Source organism: Hippocampus zosterae, chromosome 12 (assembly GCF_025434085.1).
Source record: "Hippocampus zosterae strain Florida chromosome 12, ASM2543408v3, whole genome shotgun sequence".
Taxonomy (NCBI): domain Eukaryota; kingdom Metazoa; phylum Chordata; class Actinopteri; order Syngnathiformes; family Syngnathidae; genus Hippocampus; species Hippocampus zosterae.
The window spans coordinates 21,130,502-21,154,308 of NC_067462.1; the positions used below are offsets into that span (position 1 = coordinate 21,130,502).

The window sequence follows — 23,807 nt, forward strand, 5'->3', positions numbered from 1 at the left end:
AAGCCCTGGCTAATAGGAAAGTTAATGGTGTCAAGGATGCATTAAAACGAATCTATGAGGGACAAACATTTTTTACCATGCCTTGAAAATCACACACACACGAACACACACACACACACACACGCACACGCACACGCACACGCACACGCACACACACACACACACACACACACACAAACAAATGTTTCAGTTCATCAAACCAATTTTAATGTCACAGAGACAACCGAAAAAATACAAAATGCAGTGGGTCACTGGAACCCCAGAGTCTTGGAAATGGCTTTGTAACTTTTTCTAGACTGATAGACCTCAATAACTTTTTTTCTAATTTCTTCGGATCATGACGTGATGTGTTGGTTTCTTGAGCTCTTGTGACCGCCTTCACTTTGTCTGACAGATTCTACATATGTGATTTCTTGATTCAACAAATGCGGCAGTAACGAGGTTTGGGGTGTTACCTGTAAAATTCAACCCACCTTTCCCAAAAGTCTTAGTTAAACTGAGTTAATTTGTGATTTAACAAGGGGGACAACAATTACTTTTTCACATAGAGCAAAATAAGTTTGGCAAATTAAATGATCGATTAGAAACTGCATTTTATATTTCCTTGGGTTGTCCCTGTGTGATATTAAAATTGGTTTGATAAACTGAAACCTATGTGTGTGATAAATATGCAAAGAACACAGAAATCAGGAAAGGGGTAAATAGTTTTTCAAGGCACTGCTTGTCAGGGAGGATTTAAGTTTAGCCCTAGTTGGTACTGAGCACAACAATGTCTTGTTTCCCGCAGCTATGTATATGCTATATAATACGGTTGTGCAGAGATGGGCATTCTGTCCCTGGGAAGGAACGCTCCGTCCTGGACGTATTGCCATTTTTGGGACAAGACGTTTTTTTTTAAAAAGGACGGCGAAGCAAGGACAGAAGTGGGTTTTCGTCCGCACATTTAATCGTCCCTCACTGAGTTAAGTATGTGGTGGCAAAATGAAGCCAAAGTGTAGACAAACACCATTTTCTTAAAAGGCAATTTCATCTCAACAGTATTTTTACAGCAACACTGCCACCTAGTGGTGTGCTGTCAAGTTTCAGGCCCATTTCCAAACTGCCTTTCATTTCCAAAATTCTGGAAAAAGTGGTGCACATGCAGTTGAAACTTTTCTTGGATAAACATAACATCTTGGAGGTCTTCCAGTCAGGTTTCAAGACGATGCATAGCACGGAGTCAGCCCTGTTGCGCGTTTCTAATGACATCCTCCTGGCAAATGACTCTGGAGACCACGTGTGTCTAGTTTTATTGGACTTAACTGCAGCATTTGATACAGTGGATCACAGTATTCTGCTGACTCGTTTGCAGCACTTGGTGGGCATTGGCGGCAGTGCCCTTGACTGGTTTAGGTCCTATTTAGCTGACAGAACCTTTTGTGTCAGCCTTGGCTGCTCTGAGTCACGCAGTGCTCCCCTGTCATGTGGTGTTCCTCAGGGCTCAATTCTGGGGCCTCTGCTGTTCTCGCTGTAACTGCTCCCATTGGGTTCCATCTTAAGGAAACATGGTATTCCCTTCCACTGCTATGCAGATGACTGGCAGATCTATGTCCCACTGAGCAAGAAGTGTCTGGAAGAAATCAAAACCTGGATGGCACAAAATTTCTTGAAATTCAATGAAAAGAAGACAGAGGTGATATTGTTTGGTCCCAGTGGCCCTTGTACATTCCATCCTGTAGACTTGGGCTCCCTGTCTCCTTATTTTAAGTCAACAGTCTCAAACTTGGGCCTTAAACTGGACAGTGATTTCAAACTTGATCGGCAAATTGGTGCCATTATTAAATCCAGCTTCTTTCACATTAGACAGCTGGCCAAAATAAAACCTCTCCTCTCACATGAACACTTTGAGACAGTAATTCATACCTTTGTCACATCCCGGCTCGATTACTGCAATGCCCTTTACTTTGGAGTCAGCCAGTCCTCCATTAAGCGCCTTCAGTTGGTCCAGAATGCCGCTGCTCGCCTCTTGACTGGTACTCGTAAGAGGGAGCACATAACTCCTACTCTGGCATCCCTTCACTGGCTCCCCATTCATATTAGAGTTGTTTTCAAGATCCTCCTCTTTGTTTTCAAATCTCTGAATAATCTCGCACCACTTTACCTCTCTGAGCTCATCCGCCCCTACACAACTGCCCGGCGCCTCAGGTCTGTGGACCAGACATTATTAGAAGTACCAAGAACTAAACTGAGGCTCAGAGAGGATCAAGCCTTTTCTGTTGCTGGTCCCTCTGTCTGGAATGACCTCCCACTGAACATTCGCCAAGCCTCCTCGCAGCCCATCTTCAAAACCCTCCTCAAAACTCACTTGTATTCTTTGGCATTCGACTCAGCATGACTTAGATTTGTTCTTGGTTTTACTGTTTGGTGCTTTCTACCGCCTTTGTTACCGATTTGTCTTACTGTTTATTGTGCATGTTAAATTGCTCCATGTACAGCACTTTATATGCAGCGATGGCTGTTTGAAAGTGCTCTATAAATACTGTTGACTTGACTTGATTTGACTTGACTAGTGTACCGTCAGAGAATATAAAGTGCCTACGGACACCGATTTCACTAACGAACAATCCAGCCGGTTAAGAAAGCTGGCTGTGTGATGTCTCAGGGTGCCTGCTCAGACTAAGACATTAAAAACATAAATGTCAATAATTTTGACTGTATTGATGCCCAGCTTTATCTGCAACAGCCAATCACGGCGTTACTGAAAATAAGGTTCAGTACACAGACATACGTGAGGAATACGTCAATGTTTGCAGGTAGCAAGACATGTCATGTGTTTTGTATTTAATGGATGACATGTTTCTTTCGTGAAGACATAAGCTTTGTAGTGAGTGCCTCTATGAAGAGTTGCATCACTTTATGGCAAATGAGAAAGGACGTACTACATTTGTGTCAGCAATAAAGCGGGATTATGGCGTTTACTACAAGACTCCATGGAAGCCATAAACTCTAAAATGAATATAAATATTATTTTCCTTTTCAATTCTGTAGCAGATAATTATTGAAATGAGTATGAGTGATATGTACGCCTATTCCGTCATATTTCTATGAGGTTTTAATATTAGATATAAATTCGGAAAATATGTTAAAACTGAGCTGGGACAAATTCATACAATCAAAAATAATAATTCCATATTTTGCTTGATCATACATCTGTAAGGAGGATGCACATTCACGATTTGCTTCACTTTGCCACAACCAATACGTACGGCTGTGGCGTTGACATCCTCAAGAAGGAGTCTTTGTATATGGAATGTAAATGTTGTCTATGACAATACTTGCTTGTTGTCGCAAAAGGCTTCACTCAAGATGGGATCAGCAGGGCGATGTGAATGTATGTAGCATAGTAAGTGCTGTCTTGTTTGTAGGGTATGAATTGCCCCCACCCCATGCCTCTCACGACTATTATATGAATAAAGGACGGAGGGACGATGAAGGAAGGGTACCCAGGTTGCGGACGGAGGACAGAAAATAGGTTGGAGTGCCCATCTCTGCAGTTGTGCACATGTAAGCATTACCTTCTGGTAGTAGACAGGATTTCCTGTCAGGTACGTGAGGTGAACAAACTCCATATGCAGAGTTCCAAACTCCGCCAAGATGCTGCTGCCAGCCGACGCCCAACCCCAATTACGACCAACACCACTGAGGGAAGAAATGTGGACATTTTTAACCTGTTCTAGGGACTTCACCTGTCAAATTTGATAGCACGCTGCTTTTGAGAGTGAATATGATCGACACAGTTGATTTACCTTGATGATATCACTTACCTCTTCAGATTGACCATGGCCCAGGGGATTCCCGTGGGGGTGTTGAAGGCAGGGAGCAGCTTCTCTGCAAGCTGCGTCGCCTTTAACTTGAACATCTAAAGGAGACAGACAAAAAGTGCATCAAAACGTGATTTAGATTAATTTTAGCCGGGTTTTTCTCCCCCAAGCTCATATTCATTTTTTAAAGCTGTTTCAAGGTGAGATTTATATGAATTTCTAACACTTTTACAGTTGTGGTAAATTAAGTTCAATACAATTACTAATGATTTCAAAAAAGGAAATAATGGAAATTTAATTATCTGTCCCTTAGCAATCATTAACATTTTTTCACTGTATAACATGTTTTAAACAACATTTAAAAATTCATGCATTCTCACAACTGTACAAATGTAAATACACAAAAAAAGACCCTCTTAATTTCAATGAGAAAATATTGCTGTCCAAAAAAAGTATTTTGAATCTTTTTTTTCTTTCATCATAATATTGATATGAAAACAAAAAATGGTTTTGTGTTTTTCTAAATAAATGTTCTCATAGGAAAATAATATGTTCTGTATCTATCAGCTGCTCTAGGGGCAAATCTGTTCAGTAACAATTTGTAACATTCTGAATTAGGAGGGGGCGGCCCGGTAGTCCAGTGGTTAGCACGTAGGCTTCACAGTGCAGAGGTACCGGGTTCGATTCAAAGCTCCGGCCTCCCTGTGTGGAGTTTGCATGTTCTCCCTGGGCCTGCGTGGGTTTTCTCCGGGTGCTCGGGTTTCCTCCCACATTCCAAAAACGTGCGTGGCAGGCTGATTGAACACTCTAAATTGTCCCTAGGTGTGAGTCTGAGTGCAAATGGTTGTTTGTTTCTGTGTGCCCTGCGATTGGCTGGCAACCGATTCAGGGTGTCCCCCGCCTACTGCCCGAAGACAGCTGGGATAGGCTCCAGCAGCCCCCGCGACCCTAGTGAGGATCAAGAGGCTCGGAAGATGAATGAATGAACTCGGAGGGCTCAACCGATCACGGTCAACATATGTATATGTTTATATACATATACATACACATATACATATATAAATATATATGTATGTGTATATATACAGGTACATAAACACATACATATGTATATGTGTGTGGAGTCCCAGAAAGTGGATTTAGAATAGAAACAACAGTGAAGATAGCATTTCAACATGGCCCATCTGACATAATCACAGCCAAAGTGGATTTCTTCAAGCAAGTAATGGTCCCTTTAAGGTGCTTTTGGGAAGTTGACAGCGAAATGGTACACATGTTCCAGTTAGAGGCACCGATCACCTATAATCCACATCAGAAAAACCATCCTAAAAGAGGCCAGTAATCCCGCTATTACACACGGCAATATCATCTATAAACTGAAAACAGGTGCTGAGTTGAAACATTACAGAGCAGGCGATAACTAACATGAGTTGTCCTCTTGAGAGCAGTCGACTTGAGTCGTCTCGACGAGCGGAGAGGCTCGATCACCAGAGCCCAGTTTAGACTTATATTGCCATCACAAAACAACAACAACACAACATCACCTTGAAGCCATGTTCAATGGTTTACTAAGGACACCAAACAAACCTTTAATGAATTAAACTGACATTGTTTTACATGGGGCTGCATGATGCTGGACTGGTTAGCATGTTTGCTTCAAAGTGCAGAAGTTGTGGGTTCAAATCCAACCTCCAGCCTTCCTGTGTGGAGTTTGCATGTCCTCCCTGTGCCTGCGTAGGTTTTCTCCGCGTACTCTGGTTTCCTCCAACATTACAAAAACATAAATGGTAGGGTAATTGAAAACCCAAAATCACATATGTCAAACTCAAGGCCCGGGTGGCAGATCTGGCCCGCCAAATCATTTTATGTAACCCGCAAAAGAAAATCATGTGTGTTGACTTCATCTTTCTTTCAATTTGTTGTCTCTTTTAACACAGAGAAATAAGATATTGCAAGCATTTGTTACCAAGCCTTCGTTAAAATAAAGTGATAAATACTTTAACACACTATTTCCTGTGACTGAATTCAATACGAGTTAACCATCAATTTGGTGTGAGTATATGTGATAACATAAGGCCAAAATACATTTATATGGGTTCACAATAATGGCCCATTGAGGGACACCATATCTACAATGTGGTCCACAACAAAAAAAAATAGTTTGACACCCCTGCTATAAATTATCATAAAGTGGGATTGTGAGTATAGATGTTTGTCTATGTGTGTGCCATGTGATTGGCTGGCAATCACTTTAGGGTGTACTCTGCCTCCTGCCTGAAGACAGCTGGGATAGCCTCCAGCACGCCCGTGACTCTCGTGAGAATCAGCGGCTTGGATAATGGATGGATGGATGTTTTATGCTGTTTTATGCTGCCCATGCTGTTGCTAGCATGGGCAGCTGTTGCCAGCATGGGCAGCTTGCAGCTTGCAGTTAGCCGTTAAGCGTGCTCCAAGCTGTTAGCATTTCATAATGTCACTAAATGCACTTATTTAATTTTTTTCAGTAGATGATGTCATTTCACTTTTCTTAATTTGATCTATACCAGTCAAGAGGCGAGCAGCCCCTTGCGACTCTCTTGGCATTCTGGACCAAGAGAGTCGCAAGGGGAGCCAGATGGCTTCGTCTGGTGAACTACATCCTCCAAAAGAGCCAAGGACAAAGTTTCAAAAGAATTTAGTAGAGCTGAACATGGAATATGGACAGAGGGGTCAGTTGCGGTATTTGAGACCGGAGTCCTAGCTGTAGAGACCTTATCAATGAAAAACGGAAGGAATTTGCTGCACATCTCGGGTGAAGAATCCGAGTAAGTAGGCAGAGGGGGTTTGAGTACAGAATACATTGTTTGGGTTGAGACGGTTAGCTTGAATAAGGTCCGACAGATATTCTCTTTTGGCCTCTTTTACTGTGAGCTAGTAGTTACGCCAGCAGTCTTTCCAAATTTGACAAGAGACATGCAATTTGTCTTTTTTCCACTTGCGTTCAGCTTTGCGACACCCCTGCCTAGCTGCGCAGGTAATGTCGTTAAACCATGGCTCGGGTTTAGGTTTTGGGAGCACAGTTTTTGAAGGAGCCACCAAATCCAGGATGGCACGGCATGACGAGTTGAACCAAGAGGAACCAAGTTGTTCCTCTGTGTTAGACGAGGGTACGCAAAGGTTATTAAAGGCATCAGAGAAACGACTAGCAGTGCGAGGGTTAAAAATTCTGCGTTTACAACTAGGAGCGGCAGATTTCACAGCAGCATGTGATAGGACTACGTCAAATAAAACTGCCATGTGATCAGAAATCTCATTTTCAAGGACTTCCAGATTTGACACCAGTAGACTATGAGCAAGTACAAGGTCTAAAATATGTCCTTGTTCATGTGTCGGGCTGGTCACATACTCCACGAAATTAAAAGAGTTGCCAGATAGTTCCACTGACAAGACCAAAGTTACCTGGATATTTTGCAGTCGTAAACTGAGCTACCATCATAGCACGTCAAGTCTGAAATACCACTTAATGGCCAAACACACAGCTGATGTGAGTACTCCGTCTAAGACAGACAGCTATGGATCATTTCAAAGCGAAGATAACGCGATGAAGAACAAATTTGCTGAAGCCATAGCTAAATGTATGGCTTCTGCATGGAAGCCTGTCAACATTCTCCACAGCCAGCCTCAAGCTGAAATCATGCGCATTGCATCTAACGATTCCACTATGGATTGCCAGCGAGAGCCTCCATTACAAGCTATGAACAGAAATTTTACGTAGCGGAGAAGGCTAAGGCACACCAAGCGGGAGCAGACACCGTTTCGGGAGAGAAATATGAGACGAGGTTGATGAGCCTCTGGTGAATAGAGGGCAGGCATTCTGTTGAGCATGACGTATGCCACTGATATACTTTTTTGGAACTATTTTGTGTGGAAGTTTACCGTGTTCCGTGTCCATATAAATAATGGCGGTGGAGCTTCTCTGTGTTCGTCTGACACTGAAAATAAAACGTCTCCAGTGTTGTGATCGAACCAAGTGAAGTCATCCGAAATAATGTCTGCACAAAACCTTGGAGATACTTCCGCGCAAGAAGGGCCAACACAATCAACATAGCCTGACTGCTGACTGCTTGAGAAAAACGAAGTATCCAACCAAGGCTTAAATCCACTATAGGCTGAGTACTAGTTTACCTTAGATGTGCACTTTATAATTTTATATTGCTCTGTTTTGATTCCATAAAATAGCTGTTAAAGCAGCTGTTATGTGACAAAATGTTTTTTTCACTGTAGTTGATGGACAGTAATATTGTATGAGAGATTATGTGTGAATAACTGCTCCAAGTGAAAAATGTTCATGTAAAATTGAAAATCAAAATTATTTCAGTAAATATTTGCATTTTGCACATTGAAAATTGATTCATTATTCCATGTTGATGAGAGCATTAAAACGGGAAAAAATAGGACAAAAAAATATTTAAAAAATTCTGAAACGATAAAAAATGTTTGCATAATCACGATTAATTATGTTAATTTTAGTTAATTATGCGTTTTTAATTAGATTAAATATTTTAATCGTTTGACCGCTCTAAATAACTGCATTTTTTTTAAATAAGAAAAAAGTCAATAACATTTGAAGACATAAGTATATATTTTTTAATTGTGCACAAAATGAACTGTGCATGACGTACTATCACGACATTCACATGTTGACTACAGAGCGAACTAAATTTCCCGCAGCACTAATTGGACAAGCAATGTAATGTGATCATCTGCAGCCAGTGATGGCCAAGCGGGCGTATCATAACTAATTGCCATGTTAAGTCAGGTGTGTCTTAACCTCCATGGCAGAGACTCCGTCAAACCCCTGAGACCGATTCACCGAACCCCTGGGGTTCGATCAAACCCAGTTTTAACGACCACTGGTCTAAATGCTTGTAATTTGAAGGATTAAAAGTAGGGTAGCCTCTGTACTATGTAATGAAAGTTATGCTCACTAGACAATATTCCTTTTTTGCAAAAGGCAAAGACCGAAAAAAGTTCATAAAATCAGAAATATATTGGCATTGACAGTGCCTCTGGTTAGGCAGACTGGGGTGGTGTAGTGTGGCTTGTCCTGACCGTGGAACAGTGGACCAGGTCTAAACCCTCGGCAGGGTTGTCGAGGGTGCATGAGAGCCAACCAGTTTACATGTGTTTTGCGGATTTGGAGAAGGAGCAGGCATTTTACCCAGTCCGCCGCGGATTTATGTGTGGGGTGCTGTGGGAGTGGGGGATACGAACCACCACCTATGACAGAGTTTGGTTCGATTTGACGGCAGCAAGTCAGATTTGTTTCAAGTGAGGGTTGGACTTTGCCAAGGCTGCCATTTGTCATGTTCATAACCTTTATAAGTTAAGATATCCTTTATTTGTCCCACACTAGGGAAATTTACAGCCTCCAGCAGCAAGAATGTAGGTAGAAAGAAGAAAGAAGAAAAAAACAAACACTGTTCAATTAAGTGCAATATAAATACAAAATGGATAAATCGCAGTGCTATTTACAATTGTCTTTCACATCATTTAATTATTATTATTATTATTATTTTATTTATTTTTTTTTATTCAGCAGCCTGACAGCAGTCGGTAGGAACGAGCGTCGGTATCTCTCCTTCTTGCAGCGCGGATGTAACAGTCTCTGGCTGAAGGAGTTACCAAGTGTTGTCAGGGCGGGCTGGAGGGGGGACTGTCCATCATAGCTTAGTTAGCAACATTCTGTTGCCCACCTCCTCCAGAGTGTCAAGGGAGCAGCCCAGGACAGAACTGGCCTTCCTGACCAGTCGCTCCAGTCTCTTTCTGTCCCGGGCTGAGATGCTGCCTGACCAGCAGACAATGCCATAATGGATTCGTCAGTCCCCTGTACTCCAGATCGTCCCCGTCTGTAATGAGGCCAACAATCGCAGAGTCATGGGAGAACTTCTGAAGGTGGCAGTTTGGAGTGGCGTGTCTGAAGTCCGAGGTGTAGAGGATGAACAGGAATGGAGCCAGAACAGTCCCCTGTGGCGCTCCAGTGCTGCAGAGAAGCCTGTCCGACTCACAGCTCTGCAACCTCATGTACTGCGGCCGATTTGTGAAGTAGTCTATGATCCATGCTGTGAGATGGTGGTCCACTCCGACGTTCTGCAGTTTGCCTCCCAGTAGTTGGGCTGGATGGTGTTGAAGGCACTGGAGAAATCAAAGAACATGATTCTTTGATTGATTCTGCCAAGTGTGACAGCACTGAGTGGAGGAGGTAGACAATGGCGTCTTCCATGCCGATGCCAGGCTGATAGGCAAACTGCAGCGGGTCCAGTGCCGGGCTCACCAGCGGTCGAAGGTGGGCGAGGACGAGTCTCTTCAGCGTCTTCATTAGGTGAGACGTCAACGCCACCGGTCTGTAGCTGTTCAGCTCCTTAGGGTGGGGGGTCTTGGGCAATGGGACCAGGCACGAAGTTTTCCACAGCTGTGGAGCTCTGCCCAGCTTCAGGCTCAGGTTGAACATGTGCTGGACAATGTCACACAGCTGGTCAGAGCAGGTCCTGAGGAGCCGGGAACTGATCTTGTCCGGACCTGCTGCCTTCCTCACATTCATCTTCCTCAGTTGGTTCTTCACCTGCTCTGTTGTGACGGACAGGCAGGAACCAGGTGACAGACTGGGTTGATGAGAGCTGGTCGAAAGAGGAGGGGGAGGAGAAGAAGTCCTCAGTGAGAGTGGCTGCAGTTGGTGGTGGGGGGAAGGGACAGACGACTGGTCGAAACAGTTGAAAAAACGGTTAAGTCCATCTGCCCAGTACTTGTCCTTCTCAATCAATGTCTTGGGCTGTCATGCCTGAGATGGTTTTCAGGCCCCTCCAGACACCAGTGACATTGCTGGCCTGTAACTGGTCCTCCAATTTCATCCTGTATATCTTCTTCCCCTCCCTGATCTTTCTTCTCAGCCGAATCTGCACGGCCTTCAGCTCCTCTCTGTTTCTCGACAGAAAAGCTCTCTTCTTCTCCTTCAGGAGGGCCTTTATGTCGGGATTAATCCATGGTTTGTTGTTGGAAAAACACCACACAGTTCTGGTGGGTATGGTGTTCTCCTCACAGAAGTTTAAGTAGTCCGTGATGGTGTCAGTGAGTGCATCAATGTCCTCCCCATGAACCTCGCTGTAAAGTTCCCACCTGGTTATCTCGAAGCAGTCCCGCAGAGCATCTTCAGCTTCCGATGACCATTTCTTGACTATTCTGGTCACAGTTGGCTACCTGTGCACCAGGGGTTTGTACACAGGCTTGAGAAATACCAAGTTGTGGTCTGCTCTTCCAAGAGGGGGCAGGGGGAGGGGTTTATATGCCTCCTTGGTATTGGCATAAAACAAGTCCAAAATATTATTGTCTCTAGTAAGACAGGTTACATATTGCGTGAAGGTTGAAAGGGAGGACGACAGAGAGACATGATTGAAGTCCCCAGAGATGATCAGCAGGGCGTTGGGGGACTGTGTTTGCAGCCTGCTCACGACAGTTATCAGGACATCACACGCTGCATCACCATTAGCCGACGGGGCGATGTACACTGTCACAGCTATGACGTGTGAGAATTCCCTCGGGAGATAATGGGGCCTCAGGCTAATGGCTAGCAGCTCAATGTCCCGGCTGCAGAGTTTGTCTTTGATTGTGATATGCCATTGCACCATTTGTCGTTCACAAAAACAGCCAGTCCCCCACCTTTTCTCTCTCCACTCCCTTCATTCCTGTCCGCACGTATGAGTTGGAAGCCTTCCAACTCGGCATGTGTGTCCGGAGTGATCGCTCTTAGCCACGACTCCGTGAGTAGCATTAGGCTAGCCTCGCGATACTCCCTTTGATGTCGCGTTAGCGCCGCCAACTCATCCATCTTGTTAGGGAGCGATCTTACATTCCCAATGATGACGGACGGGAGGACATGTCTGTACTTTCTCCTCCTTGTGCGGCGGTCCTTCCCGGCTCGACACCCTCGTGTCCTCCTCTTCAACTCGCGTGGGATATCCGGTTTGTCACCGGCCAGTAGCCCGCTGTTAGCCCGCCATGCTAACAGCTGGTCCTTACTGTAAACAATGGAGTTGCGTGTGCTATCGGGATCTCCGTTCACAGGATACGTAAAAAGTAGAGCTGTCAAACGATTAAAATATTTAATCTAATTAAAAATGCAACTGTCATAATTAACTCAAATGGAATAAAAAATTAATCGTGATTACTCACACATTATTTATAGTTTCTGAATTTCCTTTTACATTTTTTCCCCCATTTTAATGCTCTCATCAACATGGAATCATGAATCAGTTTTCTGTGTGCCAAATGCAAATATTTACTGAAATAACAATATCGATTTTCAATTTTACATGAACATTTTTCACTTGGAGCAGTTATTCACACATAATCTCTCACACAATATTACTCTCAATCAACAACAGTGAAAACAATATTTTGTCACAAAACAGCTTCTTTAACAGCTTTTTTAATAAAAATCAAAACTGAGCAATATAACATTTTAAAGTGCACATCTAAGGTAAACTAGTACTCAGCCTATAGTGCATTTAAACCATGGTTGCATTATTCGTTTTTCTCAAGTTTGCTTTGAACACAGCAGTCTGCTTCTGTATGTTTGTTGAAGAATAACGAGACACCAGACACCAGTGTTCATTATGTGCCGCTGAATTCAAAACTGCCTGCCGTACAAAAAAGCGCACGCACTTCCCCCGAGCTGCTGGGGCAAACCGTTCTGAAAGGGGGTGGGGGGGCTCACTCCCCCTAACACAGTCAGGCTATGTTGATTGTCTTGGTCCTTCTTGTGCGGAAGTCTCTCTACGTTTTTTGTGTATACCTCATTTCGAATGACTAAACTTGGTTCGATGACAACACCGGAGACGTTTTATTTTCGCTAGGTCGCTACCACTGTCAGACAAACACAGAGAAGCTCCACCCACTCTATTTATATGGACGCAGAACACTGTAACCTTCCACACAAAATAGTTCCAAACAAGTAACAATCGTGTCAGTGGCATACATCGTATACCTGTATGATACAGAGAGAGAGAAGAACAGATAACTTTGGTCTTGTCAGTGGAGCAATCTGGCAACTTTTTAAAAGTAAACTTTCCATTCATAAACTCTTTAAGTATCCGTTTTAGGTGTCTCACGCTGCCGTGGCCGGCAAAACAGACATGGGCGTGGACTTCTGCAGCGCGCTTGTTGTTTTGTTCTGGTGTATTTATAAAGCAACGCAACATCCGCTTGTGACGTGTGCCGCGTTAATCTCGCGAGAAAAAATTTAATCCCGTTAAAATTCATTTAGATAAATGCCAATAAAAACGCGCTAAACTGACAACTGTAGTAAAAAGATTCAAGCAAATAAGGGAGGTGAGCAGAAATGAAGCTGCTCCTCTCCCCCCGTAGGTTTGGGGTACAAAACCACGCAAAACAAAATGGGAAGACGAAATAAATAAAGTAAAAGGACAAAAAGAATCTCAAACAGGGATATGCGCTGCTGGAGAGGCAGCCACTCAGGGGGCGCCATCATTAAGATATGTAAACTGAATTTCCAGGCGCAGCCGTTGTTATTGTCTTCTTCAAGCAACAACAACTCTCACTGCAGCAGTTCACAGCTAAGTGTGAAGCGTTTGGGATGAAAATCAGCACCTACAAATCTGAAAACAAGGTCCTCTGGCAGAAAAGGGTGGAATGCCTTCTCCAGGTCGGCGATGAGATAGTACCCCAAATAGAGGCGTTCAAGTATGTTAGGGTCTTGTGAGGGCAGGATGCCTGGACTCTGTATCGGTCTGTTGTGGTGAAGAAGGAGCTGGGCTGAAAGGCTTCACTTTTTATTGACCAGGTTGCTCTATGTTTTACCCTCACCTACTGTTTGGTGACAAGCTATGAGTTGTGACCAAAAGAACAAAATCCCAGACGAGCGGCTGAAATGAGTATCTTCCACATGGTGTTCAGACATAATGGAGTGAGAAACCTCACCTCTGGTCACAAACAGTGGGTTGTAACTGAAAGAACAAAATAACAGATACAACCGGCTGAAATGAGTTTCCTCCGCAGGGGGTCTCTCTCTTCTCTCTCTCTCTCTCTCTCTCTCTCTCTCTCTCTCTCTCTCTCTCTCTCTCTCTCTCTCTCTCTCTCTCTCTCTCTCTCTCTCTCTCTCTCTCTCTCTCTCTCTCTCTCTCTCTCTCTCTCTCTCTCTCTCTCTCTCTCTCTCTCTCTCTCTCTCTCTCTCTCTCTCTCTTTCTCTCTCTCTCTCTCTCTCTCTCTCTCTCTCTCTCTCTCTCTATCGCTCTTAGAGATAAGGGGAGAAGTTTGGTCATCTGGGAGAGACTCAGAGTCAAGCTGCTGCTCCTCCGCAGTGAGAGGAGCTAGAGGTGGTTCGGGCATCTGGTTCGAATACTGGCTGCACGCTCCCTGATGAGGTGTTCCAGGCATGTTCCAGGGGCAGGAGGATCCCACGCCCCAAGAGTTGGCAGGGGTGGGTGGGGAGAGGGAAGTCAGTGGTTCCCTGCTAGAGCTGCTGCCTCTGCAACGTGACACCGGATAACCAGTAGAAATGGCCTTAATCTCTCCTCCTTGCAAAGAAGTGGGGGCTAACACCAGTGTGCAATTAGCTTGAAAGCTTCAGTGTTGAGTTAAATGCCCCCCATAGACATGAAGAATTAAGCCAAAGGGTGTAGACCAGCATGGTGTCACTTGTCCCAGGACGATACACAGCAAGGCTCTGTATCAAAGGCAGAGGAGGGAGTTTAAGTGTGTAAGGATGAAATATGCACACCAAAACCACCAGACATTCAAACAGCTTCTTCCCTCTTGCCATTAACTCCCTAAACAGTGACTTAAATTTATGGTGGCTCTTTGAATTTTTGCACACCTCTGTGGGACAGTATTACTGCACTTGTCGTCATTGTCGATCAATATTCCACAGAACAAGACACTTTAAAGCACTCAAGTACTTTCTGCATAATTGCACACCTAAAGTTGTACTACAATTACTGCTACTGGACACTTTAACCCTTAGATGCATATGTGGGTCAAAAATGACCTGGTGAGGTTTTTTTCTTGAAATATCTTCAGACTGAAAATTTATTATCATTTCATATCCCAGGTATTCCTCAAAAAACAGTTTTTTAATATAATGTCATTCACAATTTTAACTTACATTTTATACATTTTAAGAAATTTCAGTTTTTATGGAAACTTGCTACCCCAAGTTTCCATAAATGGGTCAAAAGTGACCTGTGTACATTTTCTATGGAATCCAATGGGAACGACTGATTCTAATCGACTTCTTCTACAAATTGGCCTTCCGCCTGGAAACAGATCATATGGCAGCCTTCCACTAGGTATGGGACCTGTTCCTGGTCAACTGCAGACAGCGATTCATCCCCAGTGATTGTGTCACTGTGGACGAAAAGCTTGTGCCATTCAGGGATGCGTGCAAGTTTCTACAGTACATGCCAAGCAAGCCTGCTAAGTACGGCCTAAAGATCTTCTGCACACATCCCCTAAGCAATAGATGGTATAGTTTACACGGGGAAACAACCAGGGGAAGACATTCAGAAGAATCTGGGCGAAAACATTGTCCAGCAGTTGTGTGGTAGATTTAGAAACACCGGTCGCAACATCACCATGGATTTTCACCAGTGTGCCACTCGCACAGCATCTCCTGGAGAAGGAGTTCACTATTGTGGGGACTCTGCGTCAAAACAAGCCAGACATCCCTCCTCTGATGAAGCCTTCCAAGTACAGGGAGGTTTACAGCAGTTTGGATTCAACGACAGCCTTACCACTGTCAGCTATGTCAGAAAGAAAGGAATAGCTGTTGTGCTCCTGAGAGAAAAAAAGAAATCTGCAACATCGGAACTGAACGACTATAGGCCTGTCGCGCTGACGTCTGTGGTCATGAAGTCCTTTGAACGCCTTGTGCTGAAGCACCTAAAGAACGTCACCGGACCCCTGCTGGACCCTCTCCAGTTTGCCTACCAGGCAAACAGGTCTGTGGAAGACGCAGTCAACATAGTTTGATTCTCTCCTCTTTCATCTCAAACTGCTTCAAACAACAAAGCGTGCGATGGAAAAGTGGTTAACACTGCATGACTGTCCGTGTTTTATGTTATGTGTTGTGTCTATTATTTTACTTTATGTTAACTGTTTTGTAAAGCGCTTTGTTACAGCTGCCGCCGTTGTGAAAGCGTTATATAAATCAGCATGTATTGTATTGTATTGTATTGTATTGTATTGTATTGTATTGTATTGTATTGTATAGGTCTGCACTACATCCTTGAGCACCTCGACAGCACAGGGACCTACGCAAGGATTCTGTTTGTGGATTTCAGCTCTGCGTTCAACACCATCATCCCGATCTGCCAGTGGATCCTCAGCTTCCTGACGGGACGGACACAACAGGTGAGACTGGGAGCAACAACATCATCAACACGCACCACCAGCACTGGAGCCACAGGGATGTGTCCTCTCTCCACTGCTCTTTTCCCTCTACACCAGAGGTGGGCAATTATTTCCCCGGAGGGGGGGGGGGGGCAAATGAGAAGCAGAAAATATTGTGGAGGGTCGGCCCAAAAGTAAGAAATAGAAATAGAAAATAAAGAAGATAGCACAATGTCTTTGTATGCCAGTAATAATGTAACATTCTCTTCCACCATCACACTCAGCACCGGTTCTCCTCAAGGATGTGTACTGAGCCCCCTGTTACTCTTATTACCGGTCCAGTTTGCGGAAAGTTTTTAACGTGTAATCAAACCATTCTAGGAAATGTTCATTTACTCGAGCCACAAGCAATTCACCCTGAGCATGGAAATGGCCAGAATCGGACTGAGTAAGAATCGCTTCCTTGTTTTTCAAAGTCTCGTAGATTTGAGTCCTTCCGACTCCAGGCGTCTCCTGAATGTGTCGTGTCGTGTGTGTTGTTACCCGCTTCGTTTAATCACATACATATTACTTTCCCTTCGATGGTCATTACTTTCTCCCTCTTTCTTCGTCTTCCCCTCCCTCCCTGTGCTCTGCAACTTGAAGTAACTGCGCCACTTGGAGTTGAAATACCTGTCATTACAAATCCAAACTAAATGAATGCAATCAAACCTTAATTGTGCACCAATTTTCGGCGTGCCGGATTAAAAAGACCAACGGGCTGGATCCGGCCCGCGGGCCATATGTTGCACACCCCTGCTCTACACAAACGATTGCACCTCAACAAATCCAGCTGTCAAACTCATAATGTTCGCAGACGACACCACGGTCATCGGTCTCATCAAAGACAGCGACGAGTCTGCGTACCGCCGACAAGTGGAGCAGCTGGAGCTCTGGTGAGCCGACACAACCTCGGGCTGAACACGCTCAAGACTGTAGAGATGATCGTAGACTTCAGGAAGCATTCTTCTCCACAGTTGCCCCTCACACTATCCAACTGCCCTCCGTCAACCGTCAAGACCTTCAAGTTCCTGGGAATCACAGTCTCCCAGGACATGAAGTGGGAAGTCAACACCATCTCCATCCTGAAAAGGGCCCAACAGATGATGTACTTCCTGAGGCTGCTGAGGAAGCATGGCACCACCCTACCCACTCTTGAGGACTTGCACACTGCAAGAATCAAGACAAGGGCCCGGAAAATCCTCCTGGATCCCCCGCACCCTGCCCACCACCTTTTCCAGCCACTCCCCTCAGGCAGGCGCTACAGATCCATGCGCACCAAATCCAGTAGACACTTAAACAGCATCTTCCCTCTAGCCATTAACTCCCTAAACAGTCACTGACATAGTCACTCTTCTTGTACTACAAATACTGCTACTGGTCACTCTAAAATGATTCAATGATTTTCTGCACCAACTGTACAAACTGTCATAGTATTGTATTCTACCACTGTTCACTTTAGCTCTGCTTGATACTTTGCACATTGTCTCGCAGTTGTCACTGGGTGGTACCACCGCACTACAGTTCACTTACATTACGAAATGTCCTTGCATACCTAAAAAAAAAAAACATGTCCTACAACCACGTGTCGTATAAATTAAGGTTGGAAAGGCAAACTTGCCGTTGTCTAAAAACATCTGCACCTTAATGCACGTCTTGTGTGTTTTGTTCCGGAAGAACCACAGGTGAGCACTGACCTCCTGTCCAGAGAGATAGTAGGCTGCCAGCAGGCCTCCGATGAAACGGATGTTGACCTCAAACACAGACACCTCGACATTCTGGAAAAACGGAAACCGACAAATTAGGACATCAGAAACACAAATGCAATTATTTAATAATACATCCATCCGGTGTTAATCATTAGGTTGATCATTTGAGGTTGATTAATAGGTTAACCACGTCATGAAGAAATTGAAGCAAAACTACACTGTTGCAACCGGCAGAAATATGGTATATTTAAGGATAAACAGGGCACAAGACTGCCCTTCAATGGCCGCATTTGCCCCTAAAATTCAAGACACGGTGAGGAAACTTCATTCATTGGTGCCCATTACGTTGATCCTGATCGACTGGTAGATCTAGGACAGGGTCCAAGTGTATCTGAGAGGTGCAGAGGAGAATTTAAAAAAAAAAAAAAAAAAACATGTGTGTGTCTTTGTACAGTTGTTTGTTAGTAATATATTTTTTGTGTTCATGTACGCTGCACCCTAATCATCCTATCAGTCTCATTTTCACGAATAAATATTTTAAAAATAAAGCAGGGAAATCATTAACCTTCTGTGAGGCGTGATCTACGTCACCGGAAGTTGTTAGCGCTCAGCAGTCTGCAATTGCAGCCTGTAATCAGAGCTGTTGCGCTACATCTTTTATCGTCATTATTCTCATTCAGAGTTTACTTCGTGTACAACTCATCGAGGGCACAGGCAAATAGGAATCTAGAGGGCCCTGGGAAGCACTTTAAAATGGTACGTGTGAGCTAGCTAAATAGTTAACAGGCTGCAAATGGGCATTGCATGCCTCTGTGTCAGGCTGTTCTCATCATGGCGTGCGTGCGCGTGTGCGGTAAGGGGCGATCGAGGTTGGTTGATCGAAAAGTCGATCTGAGGTCCAAAATGTTTGGGCACCCCTGCAGTAGTGCATTCTGTAAATTTGCCCTTGATTTATCGACATATATAAATCAGCATTTTTTTCAATAGTTTTTGTTGGCTGACAAGGTGGAGCAAGTTTCCTCCCGAGGCAGTGTTTTGTGAATTGTTTCGAATCGGCTTGCAGTGACGCCAGAAAACGAGCAACAGTCTGCGGCAAAGTAGTTTTAGAGCACAGGTGTCGAACTCCAGTATTGGAGGTCCGCTGTCCTGCATGTTTTCAAAGTCTCCCTGTTGCAAAAAACCTGATTCAAATGATCAGATCATCGACACCTGTCATTGAACTTGTTCATTTGAATCAGATGTGTTGCAACAGGGAGCTAGGGAAATATGCAGAACAGTGGCCCTCCAGAACCTGAGTTTGACACCCCTGGTTTAGAGGCTGTTAAAACCAAGTGAGTACCACAAACCAAATTATTGCACCATGTAAAATCGACACAAAGCAGCAAATGATGTTCTGTGCGAGACATGGGAGAGAAAGATCGCGCTAAGCAACGGATAAGAACAATTAATTCAGGTTTAGTTTTTACAAGGAGCCCAGTAATAAAGAAGTCAATCTCTCAACATTGTTGGTGTTGGCATGTTGCAAGAGCAGTTACATCGCCGCATTGTGGAACTGATCTATTTTGATGGTTGGTGCAGCTGTTGTGCTAAACGTCTACATATGAATGATTCATTCACGAGCAAACTGATTAATTCTGTTTCCATTTGGACTCAGAAATACACTCAGAAGTATGTTTTAATTGTCAAGCAACAGTGTCTCATTTTCTACATGACTGCTTCCGGTGATTTCACTTCACAATAAGGGAGCATCCGAAAGTTTAAACATTATGACAGGATTTTATTTTAAGGCCATATCATCTTGAGGTCAAGAAAATGTATGGGTTGAATAGCATTTGATACCGTATTGGCCCGAATATAAGACTGTGTTTAGCATTGAAATAAGGGGGGGGGGGGGGGTTGTCTTATATTCGAGGTCGAGACATTATACCCATTCACGACGCTCGATGGTGCCAGATATCATTAAAGCGAATGCTGAACTTGACTTCTCAGGCAAAACTGAACCCCTGTCACGAAGAATAAAAATAAAAATAGCGGTAGCACGAAGAAGTAAAAAAATAGTGGTGAGAAAGAAAAGAGAAGAAAATAATAGAAGATATAACAGAAAATGGAGAAACATAGCGACCATCTGGAGAAAAGTCGAAGATCGACTAGGTTAACCGGCAGCTGAGGAGAAGTTATGATGTAATTTACATTTCAAAAATCAGAAGTCATTCATTTACGAATGTGATTGTACTTTAGTTTACTTATTTAAATGTTCAGATATTAAGATTTGAATGAGGAAAAATAACACGCTTTTTCTCTCAAATATACAGTGATCCCTTGCAATTTCACGGTTCGCTTATCGTGCCTTCGGTGCATCGCAGATTTTTTCAAACATTCATTAAAAAAAATTATATATAATCTTATAAGAACAAAACCAGGTCTCTTTCATCCTTAATTGTCTTAATTGACTAATCATGAACAGTATGCTGCACAAGCTGGGTCGCTGGCCTGTTTGTGTGAGAGAGAGAGAGAGAGAGAGAGAGAGAGAGAGAGAGAGAGAGAGAGAGAGAGACTTATAAGGACAAAGGCAGGTCTGTCCATCCTTAATTGTCTAAACAATTGACTAATCATAAACACGTCTGCTGCACACCCGGGATCACTGGCCTGCGTGTGTGTGTGTGTGTGTGTGTGTGTGTGTGTGTTAGTGCGCTCTGCTCAAGGGCAAAGGCCCAAGTGGGGCAATTTTTTTTTATATTCCATAAATTCCGGATTATAAACCGTTACTTTTTTTTCCAAAACTTTCAACAATGCCGCGTGTAATATGAGGGGCTTTTTAATTATTTTTTTTCCATCGCGGGAAAAACATGGACCAATAAAATGAAGGAGTAGTTCACTGAGGTCCAATTAGATTGCATGACTAATCACAACTTCTGTTCTTTTGCCGTAACGGGGAAAAATGTGTTACCTGGCAACAGTCGACCAATAAAATGAATGAGTGGTACACAGGGGTCCAATAAAATTGTATGATTACCGGTAATCACAACTTCCTTATTTCAGTCTTTCTTCTAACACTGATCAACATGGAGAATAGCAGACGAAAAGCATATGATGCAGCTTTTAAACTTTAAACCGATCACTCTGTCAGTTATGGAAGGAAATCGAGCTGCTGCCCGTAATCTTGGCGTTGATGAGTCGATGGTGCGAAGGTGGAGAGTCACTTTTGATTTGCCCCTCACTCGGACTGTAAATAAAGAAGGTGACTCCTCCGTCATACTGAAAACAAGCGGCCACGAGAGAACACATTTTACCTGTGTTTTGAGCTGCGCAGCAGGCCTAAAGCTGCCACCGATGATCATTTTTACGCGGCTGACTAGAGAAATAATGTCATATCTTTTCCCATTTATATGATTTGCATTATTCTATTTAAAGCCGAATGGGCTTAAGTATTTCTCCTCGTAATTACGCAAATGCACATCAAGATCTCTCTTTGTCTGGCCTCTTATGTGTTTCAGCGTAATTTCGTTGTGCTCATAAAAATATGGAGATTATTTTAACTTTAAGAAAATGTTGCGTTTTTTTTTCTGCGGGGGTTCAGCGGGGGACCATGTCCGCGGCCTCACCCGGAGGTAGAGTGCCTGCGTCTTTGCCGCCTGGAGCAGGCGGCAGGGACGCAGAAGCAAAACCTCGCCTACTCATTGGCCAGCGGTTTATAATATGGTGCGGCGCAATTGGTTGCTACTTCGCGGATTTTCATTATCGCGGGTGGTTTTGGTCCCCATTAACCATGAAAAACGAGGGATTACTGTATTGTTATAATCATTTGTTTCAGATGTACTGTGATTATTTTCTGTATAAAAATTAATTTGGTGTTCAAAAAGTCTTTTTTCAAACTTGAGTCTTGAAAAAGAGGGGTCATCTTATAATCAGGGCCGTTTTATATTCCGGCCAATACAATATTTGTCAAATGGAGAGCACATCCATTTTACAGTTTAGAAGTTGTGGGTTTGAATCTGGGCTCTTCCTTTGTGTAAAGCTTGTGTGGGTTTCTCAAAACTCCCTTATGCAAAAAACATGCATGTTAGGTAAATTGTACCTAACATGCCATAATCTGGGTGTGAAGAGCTGTTTGTTTCTATGTGCTTGTGCCAAGCGTCAGCTGGGGTGGTACAGAAGATGGATGAATGGCTGCTCTGGCGCACACAACTCTGTGAATGTTAAAGCCTTGGTGAAGGTCCACGCTCTCTGGGTGTTTCAGATTTCAGATTGACACAACTATCAACAGCCATATAACCTCATAGCCCTCACAGCTTTATTCATTTGCCACCTACAGTATGTGTCCGTCAGATCACACTGTGCCAGGAATGGTACAATGCTTAATCGAGAATCAGTCTCCTAATGCAGCTCAAAACTGATTATAGCTTAGGGGTGTTAAAAGTGAAGAGGAGGGAGGGCGTGAGAAGAGGTTAACACCAATTTATGTTTGTTTGCATAGCAGAGCGAAACTGGAGCTTAATCCAATCTCATTTGCCTGTTCATGACACACAGGTGCACCCAATTGCTGCATTTGACCCCCCCCCCCCCCCCCCACACACACACACACATTCAATCCACCTCCAGGAGCATGATTGTTGAAGTTCATGCATTTGATGATAGAGCTTTTGGAAATGCAGTGGAAACTCCTATGCGGAAGGACAACAAGTAGAAAACCAAGGTGCCCAAAACATTCCGCAGTGAAAGGCATTGAATCAATCTTAGGGAAAGTCAAGATTTAAAAAAAAAACCCTTAACAATAATACTGTATCTTCAAACCGCCCGCACTAGTCGAAACTCGGTTTTCAAGATGAGCCCTTCGGCACTGTAATGTCATTTTCAGTCAACAACAAGTAGTTGTACAAGGCAAAATGGCAGCACCCTGAGATGGATAAAACCAAGTACATTATTCATCTTAATTTGTCTTCTACAAACACAATATTAATCAGAATGCTGTGTTTAGACTTGTGGTGATGCCTAGGCCACATTATTACAAAGAACATTTTTGACTCGACTTCCCCTTTAAAAGTGGTGGTGACATTTTACACCAATACCGATGGCGAGGTTAAGAGGAGAAAAACTGGGAAAGGAGTTGTGGAACAACGACTATGATCGCAAGATGTCTTCTTTGGTTGTCAAACCATTAACATAGCTAGAAAATCACTGAATGTCCTGATTGGTGCCTCTCCTGTTACGCAGTGAGGAAATTGGAGTCTTTTGTTGGGTGCAGATCTTAACATTTCCAGGTCAGTGCAAGCCAAATCACTGTACATCAAAATTTAGAGTAGCATAATCCCAGCGGTCAGGATCTCTGCTGTTTTGCAAGACAATAGCAGGAGCTGCAGACAGTTAACCAAGTTGCAAGTCGACCTTGAGTTAAAATAGAGTGGCATGCTGAGGGCTTGCCCTTCCTGTCAGAGTGACTTATCCACACATTCTTTTTTTCCCCATGAGTGTTCAGACTGAGACACCGCAGTTGACACCAGGGCTTTCAGAAAAGACTGACAAGCTCCTAAGACTCAACCTCTGAAACAGTACATTGATTTGCACACTTGGTGGTTAATAGGGAAGGCATACTTGAATGTTAACTGAAGCACTGTGGAAACACTACTTTTTGGATTTCAAATTGTAAAATTGACGACAGACACCCACCCACACCCACACAATTATACACGGGTCATACCGTATCTCGAAACCATGACTTTTTGAAATTGATGTATAAATTAAAACCAGTAACCTATGGCAGGGGTCACCTTGTTCAAAGTCCGAGCTAATTCTTGGGTCCTGATCAACGTGTAGGGAGCATTTTCTCTTTCGACCAGCTCTCATCAACCCAGTATGTCACCTGGTTCCTGCCTGTCCGTCA

At 43.7% G+C, this 23,807-nt stretch overlaps 1 protein-coding gene across 3 annotated transcripts in view; it reads right to left on the reverse strand.

Annotated features, from left to right (window-relative positions):
* The window catches only part of man1a2 (mannosidase, alpha, class 1A, member 2), a 131,076-nt gene that overhangs the window by 31,863 nt on the left and 75,406 nt on the right, over window positions 1–23,807 (reverse strand). For all 3 annotated transcript variants that reach the window (XM_052083013.1, XM_052083014.1, XM_052083015.1), the window contains exons 6-8: window positions 17,918–17,998; window positions 3,804–3,898; window positions 3,555–3,678 (exon numbers count right to left, since the gene is read on the reverse strand). In XM_052083013.1, the coding sequence (XP_051938973.1) occupies window positions 3,555–3,678; window positions 3,804–3,898; window positions 17,918–17,998 (300 nt within the window). The remainder of the gene's footprint in view (window positions 1–3,554; window positions 3,679–3,803; window positions 3,899–17,917; window positions 17,999–23,807) is intronic.